Source organism: Somniosus microcephalus, chromosome 8, assembly GCF_052327205.1.
Source record: "Somniosus microcephalus isolate GS21.2 chromosome 8, FLI_Smic_1.0, whole genome shotgun sequence".
NCBI classification, from domain to species: Eukaryota; Metazoa; Chordata; class Chondrichthyes; order Squaliformes; family Somniosidae; genus Somniosus; species Somniosus microcephalus.
The window spans coordinates 267,558,151-267,574,205 of record NC_140994.1 but is presented as its reverse complement, the minus strand read 5'-3'; the positions used below and the strand labels follow the sequence as shown (position 1 = coordinate 267,574,205).

General features: G+C 45.7%; 1 protein-coding gene across 4 annotated transcripts in view; it reads left to right on the top strand.

Annotated features, from left to right (window-relative positions):
* Window positions 1-8,114, top strand: part of LOC147114384 (E3 ubiquitin-protein ligase RNF130-like) — a 220,144-nt gene extending 212,030 nt beyond the window's left edge. For all 4 annotated transcript variants that reach the window (XM_085996051.1, XM_085996046.1, XM_085996048.1 and 1 more), the window contains one exon: window positions 7,939-8,114. Coding sequence is in view for 1 of the 4 variants with exons in the window: in XM_085996048.1 (XP_085852174.1) it covers window positions 7,939-7,954 (16 nt within the window). In the remaining 3 variants the exon portion in view is untranslated. The remainder of the gene's footprint in view (window positions 1-7,938) is intronic.
* The last annotated feature ends 7,941 nt before the right edge of the window (window positions 8,115-16,055 follow it).

Here is a 16,055-nt window from a genome sequence, read left to right as displayed (position 1 = left end):
TTACAAAGATTCACCACCCTCTGTGTGAAGAAATTCCTCCTCATCTCAGTCCTAAATGGCCGACCCCTTATTCTGAGACTGTGACCCCTGGTTCTAGACTCACCAGCCAGGGGAAACATCCGCCCTGCATCTACCCTGTCAAACCCTGTAAGAATTGTGTGTGTTTCATTCTTCTAAACTCTAGAGAATATAGGCCTAGTCTACTCAATCTCTCCTCATAGGACAATCCCCCCCTATCCCAGGAACCAGTCTGGTGAACCTTCGTTGCACTCCCTCTATGGCAAGTATATCCTTCCTTAGGCAAGGAGACCAAAACTGTACACAATACTCCAGGTGTGGTCTCACCAGGGCCCTATATAATTGCAGTAAGACGTCTTTACTCTTATACTCAAATCCTCTTGTAATAAAGGCCAACATACCATTTGCTTTCCAAACTGCTTGCTGTACCTGCATGTTAACTTTCAGTGATTCGTGTGCAAGGACACCCAGGTCCCTCTGAACACCAACATTTCCCAATCTCTCACCATTTAAAAAATACTCTGCTTTTCTATTTTTCCTACCAAAGTGGGTAACTTCACACTTCTCCACATTATATTCCATTCGCCATGTTCTTGCCCACTCACTTAGCCTGTCTATATCCCTTGCATCCTCCTGACAACTTACATTCCCAAGACTCATGACAGTCTCCTACTTCGTAACTCATTCATTCCCAGAACCTCAGAACTTGAACTCGTCAACTCCCCTAGTCTTTACTTCTTTCTACAATCTATGCTATTAAAAACCCAAATTTCCTAATTTACCTTATACAGTAAAACAAAAGGCAAAATACTACGGATGCTGGAAATCTGAAAGAAAAACAGAAAATGCTGGAAACACTCAGCACGTCACCCCTGGTGTCACCTGCCTGTTTCTCCCACCACACATCCGGGCCACTGGAGCCTTTTCTGCTTTGCCAGATTTTCCATGCTTTCCTTCCTCTCTGCGTTAACCATTCACACGTCCTCTGGATCTCGGGTACATCTTTTGTTTCTCTAATGTCTCACATTATTGCTTCTTTTTATCATTCCATTATACTTTCTGTCATTTAATCATCTCCTATTCTCCACCTAATCACAGACCATTCTTTTTTTCTCTCCCTGTCCCCTTTTCACTCGCTATGTTCCGCCTTCTAAGATCATAGAATGGTTACAGCACGGAAGGCCATTCAGCCCATCGAGCCCGTGCTGACTCCCACTCCCCTGCCCTTTCCCCGTAACCCTGCAAATTTTTTCTTTCAGATACTTATCCAACTCCCTTTTGAAAGATAAGATTGAATCTGCCTCCACCACCCTTTCAGGCAGTGCATTCCAGATCTTAACCACTCGCTGCGTAAAAAAGGTTTTTCTTACGTCGCCTTTGGTTCTTTTGCCAATCACCTTAAATCTGTGTCCTCTGGTTCTCGACCCTTCTGCCAATGGGAACAGTTTCTCTCTCTCTACTCTGTCCAGACCCCTCATGATTTTGAACACCAGCTTCTGTCAACATAACTGAAGTCCCTCATTCCTGGAATCATTCTCGTAAATCTTTTCTGCACCCTCTCTAAGGCCTTCACATCCTTCCTAAAGTGTGGTGCCCAGAATTGGACACAATACTCCAGTTGGGGCCGAACCAGTGTTTTATACAGGGTCATCATAATTTCCACACTTTTGTACTCTATACCTCTATTTATGAAGCCCAGGATCCTGTAAGCCTTTTTAACTGCTTTCTCAACCTGTCCTGCCACCTTCAATGATTTGTGCACATATACCCCCAGGTCTCTCTGTTTGTGTACTCCCTTTAGGATTGTACCATTTAGTTTATATGTCCTCTCCTCATTCTTTCTACCAAAATGTATCACTTTGCACTTTTCTGCGTTAAATTTCATCGGCCACGTTCCGCCCATTTCACCAGCCTGTCTATTTCTTCTTGAAGTCTATCACTATCCTCCTCACTGTTCACTACACTTCCAAGTTTTGTGTCATCTGCAGATTTTGAAATTGTGCCCTGTACTCCCAAGTCTAAGTCATTAATATATATCAAGAAAAGCAGTGGTCCTAGAACCGACCCCTGGGGAACACCACTGTATACCTTCCTCCAGTCCGCAAAACAACTGTTCACCACTATTCTCGGTTTCACTTCGCTAATTCCGTATCCATGCTGCCACTGTCCCTTTTATTCCATGGGCTTCAACTTTGCTGGCGAGCCTATTATGTGGCACTTTGTTGAACGCCTTTTGGAAATCCATGTGTACTGCGTCAACCGCTTTAGCCTCATCAAAAAAACTCAAATCAAGTTAATTAAACACGATTTGTCTTTAACACATCCATGCTGACTTTCCTTAATTAATCCACACTTGCCCAAGTAACTGTTAATTTTGTCCCTGATTAATGTTTCTAAAAGCTTCCCCACTACCGAGGTTAAACTGACTGGCCTGTAGTTGCTGGGTTTATCTTTACACCTTTTTTGAACAATGGTGTAACATTTGCAATTCTCCAGTCCTCTGGCACCACCCCTGTATCTATGGTGGATTAGAATATTATGGCCAGTACCTCTGCAATTTCCACCCTCAATTCCCTCAGCATCCTAGGATGCATCCCATCCGCTCCTGGTGACTTATCTACTTTAAGTACAGCCAGCCATTCTAATACCTCCTCTTTATCCATTTTTATCCTATCAAGTGTCTCCACTACCTCCTATGTCTGTGGCAGCATCCTCTTCCTTGGTGAACTCAGATGCAAAGTACTCATTCAGCACCTCAGTCATACCCTCTGCCTCCATGCATAGGTTCCTTTTTGGTCCCTAATTGGCCCCACCCTTCCTCTTACTACTTATATGCCTATAGAAGACTTTTGGATTCCCTGTTATGTTGGCTGCCATTCTATTCTCATCCCCTCTCTTGGCCCCTCTGATTATTTTCTCACCTCTCCTCTGACCTTTCTGTATAGAGCCTGATTCTCAGGTGTATTCTCCACCTGACATCGGCTCTTTCTCTGCTTCATCCTTTATTGAGCCAGGACTCGGTTATTGCCACATCATATTCCCTTGTGGCTATTTGTGCCTGCAGCTCACTGACCTTGTTTACTGCACTTCGTGCGTTCACATACATACACTGTAAACCCATCTTAGACCATCCTGTGTTCTCTCTTAGTTTGACCCCACCTAATACTTTACTATTTCTTACTTTAGTGCTCTCTGCCTCACCCAATCCTTTGAGCACTTTATTCCCCCTTTCTAATGTTACATCCTGGTGCCCATCCCCCTGCCAAATTAGTTTAAACCATCCCCAACAGCACTAGCAAACCTCCCCACGAGGACATTGCTTCCGGCCCTGTTGAGGTGCAACCCATCCGGCCTGTACAGGTCCCACCTCCCCCAGAACCAGTCCCAATGCCCCAGGAATCTGAAGCCCTCCCTCCTGCACCATCTCTCCAGCCACGCATTCATCTGCTCTATCCTCCTATTTCTACACTTACTTGCGCGTGGCACCGGGAGTAATCCGGAGATTCTGTGATGTTCCTCAGTAGCATCTCTTGGTTCTGATGAAAGGTCATCGAGCTGAAACGTTAACCCTCCCTTCCTCTCTCCACAGGTGCTGCCTGACCGGCTGAGTGCTTCTGCCATTATTTGTTTCCATTCATCATTTACCTTGCTTTTGTTTACTCTCTTCACCCTTGGTGGTGTTTTTTTATTCATTCTCGGGATGTGGGTTTTGCTGTCGAGGCTGGCATTTATTGCTCATCACTGGTTGCCCTGAGAAGATGGTGATGGACCACCATTGACCCACTATAGTCCGTGTGGTGATGGACCACCATTGACCCACTATAGTCCGTGTGGTGATGGACCACCATTGACCCACTGCAGTCCGTGTGGTGAAGGTGGTGATGGACCACCATTGACCCACTGCAGTCCGTGTGGTGAAGGTGGTGATGGACCACCATTGACCCACTGCAGTCCGTGTGGTGAAGGTGGTGATGGACCACCATTGACCCACTGCAGTCCGTGTGGTGAAGGTGGTGATGGACCACCATTGACCCGCTACAGCCCGTGTGGTGAAGGTGGTGATGGACCACCATTGACCCACTGCAGTCCGTGTGGTGAAGGTGGTGATGGACCACCATTGACCCACTGCAGTCCGTGTGGTGAAGGTGGTGATGGACCACCATTGACCCACTGCAGTCCGTGTGGTGAAGGTGGTGATGGACCACCATTGACCCACTGCAGTCCGTGTGGTGAAGGTGGTGATGGACCACCATTGACCCACTGCAGTCCGTGTGGTGAAGATGGTGATGGACCACCATTGACCCGCTACAGTCCGTGTGGTGAAGGCGGTGATGGACCACCATTGACCCGCTACAGTCCGTGTGGTGATGGACCACCATTGACCCACTGCAGTCCGTGTGGTGAAGGTGGTGATGGACCACCATTGACCCACTACAGTCCGTGTGGTGAAGGTGGTGATGGACCACCATTGACCCACTACAGTCCGTGTGGTGAAAGTGGTGATGGACCACCATTGACCCACTGCAGTCCGTGTGGTGATGGACCACCATTGACCCACTGCAGTCCGTGTGGTGATGGACCACCATTGACCCACTACAGTCCGTGTGGTGATGGACCACCATTGACCCACTACAGTCCGTGTGGTGATGGACCACCATTGACCCACTACAGTCCGTGCGGTGATGGACCACCATTGACCCACTACAGTCCGTGTGGTGATGGACCACCATTGACCCACTACAGTCCGTGTGGTGATGGACCACCATTGACCCACTGCAGTCCGTGTGGTGAAGGTGGTGATGGACCACCAATGACCCGCTACAGTCTGTGTGGTGAAGGTGGTGATGGACCACCATTGACCCACTGCAGTCCGTGTGGTGAAGATGGTGATGGACCACCATTGACCCGCTACAGTCCGTGTGGTGAAGGTGGTGATGGACCACCATTGACCCACTGCAGTCCGTGTGGTGAAGATGGTGATGGACCACCATTGACCCGCTACAGTCCGTGTGGTGAAGGTGGTGATGGACCACCATTGACCCACTGCAGTCCGTGTGGTGATGGACCACCATTGACCCACTGCAGTCCGTGTGGTGATGGACCACCATTGACCCACTGCAGTCCGTGTGGTGAAGGTGGTGATGGACCACCATTGACCCACTGCAGTCCGTGTGGTGAAGGTGGTGATGGACCACCATTGACCCACTACAGTCCGTGTGGTGAAGGTGGTGATGGACCACCATTGACCCACTACTGTCCATGTGGTGATGGACCACCATTGACCCACTGCAGTCCGTGTGGTGAAGGTGGTGATGGACCACCATTGACCCACTGCAGTCCGTGTGCTGAAGGTGGTGATGGACCACCATTGATCCACTGCAGTCCGTGTGGTGAAGGTGGTGATGGACCACCATTGACCCACTGCAGTCCCTGTGGTGAAGGTGGTGATGGACCACCATTGACCCACTGCAGTCCGTGTGGTGAAGGTGGTGATGGACCACCATTGACCCACTACAGTCCGTGTGGTGAAGGTGGTGATGGACCACCATTGACCCACTGCAGTCCGTGTGGTGAAGGTGGTGATGGACCACCATTGACCCACTGCAGTCCGTGTGGTGACGGTGGTGATGGACCACCATTGAAGTCCATGTGGTGAAGGTGGTGATGGACCACCATTGACCCACTGCAGTCCGTGTGGTGAAGGTGCTCTCGCAGTGCTGTTAAGCCGGGAGTTCCAGGATTTTGACCCAGCGACAAGGAAGGAACGTCGATATACATCCAAGCCTGGACATAAATATAGCTGGGAAGTGCCGGTGCTTCCAGAAACCTTGTGAAGGTGAAGTAAAAGGAATACGAATTACTTTATTTACTCCATTGGGAAGCCCCCATTATTTTTCAACTCTTGGATAAGTGCTCGGCGGACCAGGCCATTCAACAAACTCTTGCTTACACATGTTAATGTTTCCTCACTTTGAACTGGTGCTGGCATTGTCATGAAGTTTCCTGACATGAAATACAGCTTTTAAGAGTAGTGTCAAGCTTCTAGGCGACCTAATCTACCCACAGTATGTGAAGGGACACCTCATTGTAAGAACACTGTACTTAAAGGCCACTAATCCAACTTTAGCATAAATTGACTTTAAAAATCGGAGGAAATGTCTCGGCCCTCTTCCACTTACTTTGTATATTTGAATTGTAAGCATGAAAACCAGCAGGAATATTGGTGTGAATTGATCGGCATTGGGCTTTACCCTGCAACAAAATGCTCCTGAAATTCCATGTGTTAGATTTACCACAGAAATGCAGCTTGCATTTTTAATTGTGAAAGGACAATAACAGAAAAGCATTGTCAGTACACATTAAAAGAAGAGGTAATAGATTCTCGTTAACCTCCATTTAAAAAAAAATCAAATTGGCTTAAAGGCTTAACTAAATAAAAGTTCAGCTGTGGAAATTCTGGAAGTTCCTTACATTATAAAGTATCAAACATGTTAAATTGTGCACAATTACAATTAACAAGCCTGCCTGATACTAAAGCAAGATACCGTAAGCGGTTTTGCAAAATAACCCAGTTCCAATAAGCACAGAGCTCCCTTGAGGCAAGCAAGAGGGAATGAAATTACACCAGTTTGGTCGGCTACGCAGTCCCATTCGGGACAAGTAGCACTGGGCCGCCTAAAGCTGATGAGAGAGAATGTAATACTCTGCAGGTGGGCTCATCATTCCAAGTGTTGTCTCCCCTGCATTGTATGTCCTAGCACATGTGGCTGCCTCCATCCAAGAGCATTGGCCTGATCCCCGGTGCCACGCTACACCTGACCAGTACAGGGTGGGAGCGGCAGCAGTGACCGAGGTCGGCACTGACCCTCAAGGTGACTGGAGCTGAAATCGTTCAGCGTGTAGAGGAGGCCGGGTGTAAACTGGCATTCCAGCACTCCATGGGCCAGTAGGTCGAAGGACTGTCGAACGTCTCCATCCACCGCTAGGCACTGCACCCTTAATGTACAACCTGTATGTGTTTTTATTTTTCTGTATTAAAATTATCCTGTATCTCTAGTTTGCAATGAATGCATTATTTTGCATCTTCATACTATTGTTTAAATAGTATTGGGAAGAGAATACTTTTTAAAAATCCAGAACTCTTGGAGACAGCACTGATGATGTTAAGTGTTGCGGTTTATCTATAAGAATTTGTTATTCAGTTGAACTTTCAACTTAAAACACAAATGTAAGAGGAACTTTATAATGAAAGTGAACATAATTTTTTTAAGAATTTTCAATTACAGTATATAGTGAATTTCAGGACACCCCAAAGCACTTCACAGCCAATTGAATACTTTCCAAATCTATTCACATGTAGGTAAACTCAGCAGCCAATTTGTACACAGCAAGTAAGGTGAATGCCCTGCTAATCTGTTTTGGAGATGTTGGTTGAGAGATAAATATTGGCTAGGCCACCAGGAGAACTCCCCTGCTCTTAAAGTAGTGCCGTGGGATCTTTACATTCACCAGAACAGGAAGACAGAATCTCTGATTAATGTCTCCGCTGAAGGACAACGCTCTAGATTTTTTGATCATAATGCAAATGGGTTACGATCAGAAAAACTAGGCTAGTACCTCTGACACGGCACCAGTCAGTCTGTACTGCATTAAAGTGTCAGCCTAGATTATGTGCTTGACTTGAGGTTTATTTAGTTTTACAGTGACACCTCCATACATATAAAGGAAGTAATGGTTGTGAACTTTATAGGCACCAATCTACATTCAGTTGTGAATAAAATGTATTCTTGGTATCTGTATTTCATAACCAGTTCATGTAAACTATAGCGGAATGATATTTTCCTAAGACACTTTTTAAAAACTTAAAATAATGAACCATTTAAAGCATGACTTTTAATAAAGTTTTCCTTCTGTTCACAGGTCTCTGTCGTGTTGAATCCAGCCCTGCTGTAGCAACGGAGCATTTGGATATGCCTTTCTGTTACTAGGAGTTCTGCTAAAGCAAAATCTATTTTTTATATGTTATTTTTTCACATGCCTCCACTTAATAAAAGCTTTGTAAGAAATGTCTTTCAATAAAAAAAACAATGGAACTACGTTTGTTTATGCTCTTACTTGCCTGGTTACACAAATTCCTTTAGTGCTCGCACAATCTGCTATAAGGTGCTTGGCCCTTAGGGAATCTTGCCTATTAATGTTCCTGGGTGATGATAACTTTCATTTATTGCTTTTTCATTCAGTCGCGTGACAGATACAGTCTGACTGGTTCCAGCTCATCAGAAATAAATGTTTATCTAACTAAATGCAACCAGCAAGTTTTGTTTTCCACTTTTTATATAGAGGTGCTAATATCCAGAGGATTTGTGGAGCTCCCTGTTGTACTGTCGTTCTTTGCTTCAGTAAATTGTACAACTTGCATAGAGCACAAGTGAGGCGAGTCGTGGACAATTTACAAGCAAGAAAATAAATGTTGCGCCGGTCCCAGTAGACTATTTTGTCCGTAACATCAAGTGAACATTAATTTTGTAATTACAATGCATTATTTCAAATGGAGGGAGTTCCTAATTCCTCATTGAAACTTATAAAATTCTAACAGGACTAGACAGACTAGATGCAGGAAGGATGTTCCCGATGGCGGGGGAGTCCAGAACCAGGGGTCACAGTCTAAGGATAAGGGGCAAGCCATTTAGGACAGAGATGAGGGGGAATTTCTTCACCGAGAGTGGTGAACCTGTGGAATTCTCTACCACAGAAGGCAGTTGAGGCCAATTCATTAAATATATTGAAGAAGGAGTTAGATATATTTCTTAAGGCTAAAGGGATCAAGGGATATGGGGAGAAGGCAGGGACAGGGTACTGAATTTGGATGATCAGCCATGATCGCATTGAATGGCGGAGCAGGCTCGAGGGGCCGAATGGCCTACTCCTGCTCCTGTCTTCTAATAGTTTCTCTGTGCCCCCGCTTTGCAAGCAAAACAGAAATCATATCTGATCCATTTGCTTCACGCTTCTTTACAAAGAAGCCTGCCAAAATATTAACAGATCCATGAAATGTATTGAATCATCAACCCTGTCAGCATCAAATGCAACTCGCTTCATAGAATAGTTCAGCACTGAAGGAGGCCATTCGGCCCATCGAGTCTGCGCCGGCTCTTTCGAAGAGCAATCCAGTTAGTCCCACTCCCCTCGCTCTTTCCCTTGCAGGGAACATAAAAACTGACTGTAAAAGCTTCTATAGATATGTGAAGAGAAAAAGATTGGTGAAGTCAAGCGTAGGTCCCTTGCAGTCAGAATCAGGGGAATTTATAATGGGGAACAAAGAAATGGCAGACCAATTAAATACATATTTTGGCTCTGTCTTCACAAAGGAGGACACAAATAACCTCCCAGAGATGTCGGGGAACATAGGGTCTGATGAAAGGGAGGAACTGAAAGAAATCAGTATTTGTAGGGAAATGGTGTTAGGGAAATTGATGGGACTGAAGGCCGATAAATCCCCAGGGCCTGATAATCTACATCCTAGGGTACTTAAGGAAGTGGCCCTAGAAATAGTAGATGCATTGCTAGTCATCTTCCAGAACTCGATAGACTCTGGAACAGTACCCATGGATTGGAGGGTAGCTAATGTTACCCCACTATTCAAAAAAGGTGGTAGAGAAAAAGCGGGAAATTATAGACCGGTAAGCCTGACATCGGTAGTGGGGAAAATGCTAGAGTCCATTATAAAAGATGTAATAGCAGAGCACTTGGAAAGCAGTGACAGGATCGGACAAAGTCAACATGGATTTACAAAAGGTAAATCGTGCTTGAGTAATCTACTGGAATTTTTTGAGGATGTAACTGGTAAAATAGATAAGGGAGAACCAGTGGATGTGGTGTATTTGGACTTTCAGAAGGCTTTCGATAAGGTCCCACATAAGAGATTAGCGTGCAAAATTAAGGCACATGGGATTGGGGGCAAGGTATTGACTTGGATAGAGAACTGGTTGGCGGATAGAAAGCAAAGAGTTGGAATAAGCGGGTCGTTTTCCGAGTGGCAGGCAGTGACTATTGGGGTACCGCAAGGATTGGTCCTAGGACCCCAGCTGTTCACAATATATATTAATGATCTGGACGAGGGAATTGGATGTAATATCCAAATTTGCAGATGACACAAAGCTGGGTGGGAGGGTATGCTGTGAGGAGGATGTCGTGAAACTCCAGTACGATTTGGACAGGTTGGGTGATTGGGCAGAAACATGGCAAATGCACTATAATGTGGATAAATGTGAGGTTATCCACTTTGGTGGCAAAAACAGGAAGGCAGATTATTATTTGAATGGCAGTAGATTGGGAGAAGGGGAAGTGCAACGAGACCTGGGTGTCCTTGTGCATCAGTCGCTGAAGGTAAGCATACAGGTGCAGCAGGCGGTTAAGAAGGCAAATGGTATGTTGGCCTTCGTAGCGAGAGGGTTCGAGTACAGGAACAAGGATGTCTTGCTGCAGTTGTACAGGGCCTTGGTGAGACCACACCTTGAGTATTGTGTGCAGTTTTGGTCGCCTTATCTGAGGAAGGATGTTCTTGCCATGGAAGGAGTGCAGCGAAGATTCACCAGGCTGATACCTGGGATGGCAGGAATGACGTATGAAGAGAGATTGTGTCAATTGGGCTTGTACTCACTGGAGTTTAGAAGATTGAGAGGGGATCTCATCGAAACCTATAAAATTCTGTCAGGCCTGGATAGACTAGATGCAGGAAGGATGTTCCCGATGGCCGGGGAGTCCAGAACCAGGGGTCACAGTCTAAGGATAAGGGGTAAGCCATTTAGGACTGAAATGAGGAATTTCTTCACCCAGAGAGTGGTGAACCTGTGGAATTCTCTACCACAGAAGGCAGTTGAGGCCAATTCATTAAATATATTCAAGAAGGAGTTAGATATATTTCTTAAGGCTAAAGGGATCAAGGGATATGGGGAGAAGGCAGGGACCGGGCACTAAATTTGGATGATCAGCCATGATCTCATTAAATGGCAGAGCAGGCTCGAGGGGCCGAATGGCCTACTCCTGCTCCTATCTTCTATGTTTCTGCAATGTTTTCTCCTTCAACTATTTATCCAATTCCCTTTTGAAGGCCATGATTGAATCTGTTTCCACCACCCTATCGGGCCATGCTTTCCAAATCCTAACCACTCGCTGCGTAAAAAGTTTTTCCTCATGTCGCCTCTGGTTCTTTTTGCCAATCACCTTAAATCTGTGTCCTCTGCTTCTCGACCCTTCAGCCATTAGAAGCAGTTTCTCTTTACATATTGTAGAGATGGTAGCTTTACTTTTTTTAATGAATTTATAGACCCACGACTCATTAGTGCACAAAATAAATACACATTTACACTTAAGGTAGCAAATTCACTATTTTATATTAATTCAACAGGCTGAAAATGCAGCAATGATTTTGATAGGCTTGTGATACGTCAACTAGTCTTGGCAAGCCTTCTAAAATTGTTTTATTTTAGTAATGATGTAACTAAACTTGTCACTAAACGTGTGGTTTTATTTCAGAAAGTGACGTAGCTAAATGCGTATCCTTATTTCAGTATTGGTGCGTCACGTGGGTAATATTTCAGTAGTGATGTAACTAAACGTGTTTTATTTCCATACACCGTGGTTTTATTTCAGTAGTGACATGTCACTACACCCGTGTGGTTTTTTTTACTTGGGATGTGGGAGATGCCGGTAAGACTGCATTTATTTCCCTGCGATGGTAGCCTTAAGCCGCAGCAGTCCTGTGCTGAAGGTCGTCCCTCAATAACAACAACAACTTGTATTTATATAGCGTCAGTGGTGTTAGGTAGGGAATTGCAGTCAGTGAGGATGAAGGAGCGGCGCTACTTGTTCTAGAGTCAGGATGGTTTGTGACTAGGAGGTGATGTTTTTCCAACGCATTGCTGCTCTTTTCCTTCTCCATGGTAGAGGTTGCAGGGCAGGAGCATGTTGTCAAAGTGACTTTGGTGAGTTGCTGCAGTGCATCCTGTAGATCGTACATTCTGCAGCCATTCAGTGCGCCGGTGATCAATGGGGTGGATAATGAGGCCAGTGGCAGAAGCACCGATCAAGTGACGCCAGGATGGTGTTGAATTTTCTGAGTGTTGTCGTAACGGCACCCATCCAGGCAAGTGGTGAGTATTCCATCACACGCCTGACTTGACCCTTGTAGATGGCAGAGAGGCTTTGATGGATCAAGAGCTGAGCCACCCATCGCAGACTACCCGCCTCTGCCAAGCTTTTGTAGCCGTGGTGTTGATGTGGGTGGTCCAGGTCAGTCTCTGGTTAGTAGTAACCCCCCCACCCCCTCCTTGATGTTGATGTCGGGGGACTAGGCGATGGTGGTGCTGTTGGAGATGGCTGGGCTTTCTCTTGTTGGAGGTGGTCATTACCTGGCACTTGAGGGCCGTGAATATTACCTGCTGCTTGTCAGCCCAAGCCTGGATGTGGTCCAGGTCCTGCTGTAGGCTGGCGTGGGCTGCTTCATTAACGAAGGAATTCGCAACGAAACTGAACATTTTGGAATCCTCAACGAGTAACCAAACCCCTGACCTTATGACGGAGGGAGGATCCTTAATGAAGTAGCTGAAGATGGTCCAAGGATGTGTCCCTACGGAACTCCTGCAGCGATGTCTTGGGGCCGTGATGACTGCCCTCCAGCATCCTTTGCAGATATGACGCCAGTCACTTTACTGAAGACTGGAGAGAAGGCTGATTGGGCAATAATTGGCCGGGTGAGATGGGCAGTAATTGGCCGGGTGAGATTTATCCTGGTTTTTTTCCTGATAGGACATACTTATTACAGTAATGACATGTAACTAAACTCGTTTATTTCTGAAGGGTATTGACAGGGTAGATGCTGAGAGGTTGTTTCCCTCTGGCTGGTGTGTCTAGAACTAGGGGTCACAGTCTCAGAATAAGGGGTCAGCCATTTAGGACTGAGATGAGGAATTTCTTCACTCAGAGGGTTGTGAATCTTTTGAATTCTGTAGCCCAAAGGGCTGTGGATGCTGAGTCGATGAGTATTTCAAGGCTAAGATCGATAGATCTTTGGACTCTAGGGGAATTAACCACCTGTCTGCCATACTGGTTAGCTACAAGAACATAGCCTGTGGCACTCCTGAAATCAAACAGTATGGTTTAATACTAGATGATCTCCTCTGACTCTGCTCATGGGTAGTCTCTGGTCTGGAGCGTGGTTGTGATGTATGGTCCCAATCTGAGCTTGGAGCATGAAGCCCAGCGGGAGGGCGAGCTGTGGAGTGGCTTACACAGTTTTAAACTGAAAAACTACTGCAACTCAGGAGAAGCAGGTTATGGTTTTTCTTCAGATAACTATTTGAAACAGATTCAAGTAACTTACCAAAGCAGTTATAAAAAAAAAACTTGGTAGTTTATTCACTACAGTTCCAAACAATCTCTTTTGCAGTTATTGCCCATAATAGTCCAGAAGTCTGCAGGTCCCACTGCTTGTTCAGAACGAAATGCTGCTTGCTAGTCCATTTTACTACAAGACTTGCCTCCAGACCCGACTATTCTAATGCTGTCTTGGCTCATCTCCATTCTCCACCCTTTGTAAACTTCAGATCATCTAAATTTCTGCTGTCCAGTTTCCTATCCAACACCAAGTCGCACTCGCCCATCATCTGTCCCTGCTGACCTGCATTGTCTTAACAATCCCCCAACGCCTCGAATTGAAAATGCTCAGCCTCGTGTTTAAATCCCTTCACGGCTTACCCCTCCCTATCTCTGTAACCATCTCCAGCTCTGCAACCTAACATCCCACCACCCCACCACCACCAGAACGCACTGTTTTTCCAACCCCAGCCTTTTGTACAACACCTCATCCCTTCACCCCACCATCAGCGCTGTGCCTTCAGCCATTGAGACCCCCACACTCTGGCATTCCCTCCCTAAACACCTCTGGCTCCTCTCCTTTAAGCTCCTCCTTAAAGCCTACCACTTACCAAGTTCTTGGTCTCCTGTATCTCGTCCATTTTTGTCTGATTACGCTCCTGCGAAGCACCTTGGGACATCCTTATAAGCGAATGTGCTATGTAAATGCAAATTGGTGTTTAAAAATTGAAAGGAATGTTGGAGGTTGCAAGGGCTGATGTTTGGAGAGTGTTTTTCCTGGCTCTGATTGGAAATCTGAAGGCTGCAGGTAGCTTGACCGTGCAGAAAACCAGGCTGTGTCTTTAAAGCACCGCAATTGTTTTTGATATGATTGGCCGCTGAGTTTTCCCCAACTTCCTGCTTGTAATTCCTGCCCCCTTGGTCCAGGAGAAGTGGCAGGCTGAAGCTAAGTTCTGGGAGTTGCCCTTCATCAAAGTGACATGAGCAGAGTGGCACTGGTGTGATCTGGGAGTCTGCTACGCAATGGAAGTTGTGGAATGCAGCAGAACTTTAGGACCAGGCTTCAGAGAGGGTGACAGGCCTGCGTGGGGCAAATTTCTTGGAGCATTTCAAACATACAGTTACTAACTTTTATAGAATCACACAGCACAAAAAGAGGCCATTCGGCACATCATACCTGTGCCGGCTCTTTGAAAGAGCAATTCAATTAATCCCACTCCCCCCTGCTCTTTCCCCATAGCCCAGCAATGTTTTCCTTTTCCAGTATTTATCCAATTCCCTTTTGAAAGTTACTATTGAATCTGCTTCCACCGCCCTTTCAGGCAGCACGTTCCAGATCACAACAACTCGCTGCGTTTAGAAAAGAATTATTTTGCTAGCTAATTACACTGGCCCAGAAATTCGGGTCGGGGGCTTCCCGCGGGTGCAAGCCCCCAACCTGCACTTACCTAGCGCGCCGGCCGTTGAGCTGTGGGCCCGCGTGGGATTCCGATCCTGGGCCTGCTCCAACTGCCGACGCGCAGTGCTTGCGTATCCCGGGGCGCAGTTAGTTCGAAGCGTCCCCTGGGATCACGTGGGCCATGGAGAGCCAATGGCAGCAGGGAATGCTTCATTCATAAGTTTGACAGGAAGACCTGTCAAACCTATAAATACAATTCAGCCCCAAAACATCACTAAAACTTCAAATACATTTTTTTTTAAAACACATTTTTAAAATAACTATAAATTACATAAAATAACTTTTAAACAAAAATTTAAATTTTTGAAAAAATTAATTACAGTTTCTAACAGGGCTAAAAATAAACTTACCTTTCTTTAAAGTATTTAAAAATAATAAACCTGTGGAAAAAATGTTTTAATTTAACTTAATTCGCCACTTACCTTGTTAAAAGCAGGCCTTGCACCTGCTTTTTAAAAGTGTAACTCCTGGAGACTTACCCTCCTGGAGAAACCTGCAAAAAAACGGAAGTTCCAGGCGTACGCGCCGCCTCTCCGGCGCACGCGTTCCACCTGTCAACCCCTTCCTTTAAGGGAACGGAAGTTCCGGTTTCCTGCGCATGCACGAAACCGGCACTTTCGTTGGGCCTACGCGTGAGTACCCCGTGCGTACTCACCCGTGGAGACCCGAATTTCTGGGCCATTAAATCTGTGTCCTCTGGTTACTGACCCACCTCCCAGTGGAAACAATTTTGGAGAAACTTGTGGGTGAGTTGAGTATTTTTTCCTGGGTTACTTAATTTTTTATGTATTTATGAGTCTATAAAGCTTATTTTTGCAACAATATATTCAGCTAAGTCAGAAATCAATATTGCAGAGGAAACAATTTTGAAAAATATTAATTATGAAATGTGATAGGTTCATTATGTGGTAACTGCTAGTATTTAACTGGTATCTTACAAAAATTTGAGTGGTTTATATATTTTAATCTTGAGCAAGCCCCCGCACCTGGTTGGTAATTTTGATGTCTATATTTGAGCAAATCGACATGGTCATCCTTAACAGAAAGCGGTTGTTTAGGTGTCAGCCGTGGCTCAGTGGGTAGCACTTTCACCTCTACGTCAGAAGGTTGTGGGTTCGAGTCCCACTCCAGAGACTTGAGCCCGTAATCTAGGCTGACACTGTCGGAGGTGCCACCTTTCCAATGAGACGTTAAACCGGGGCGC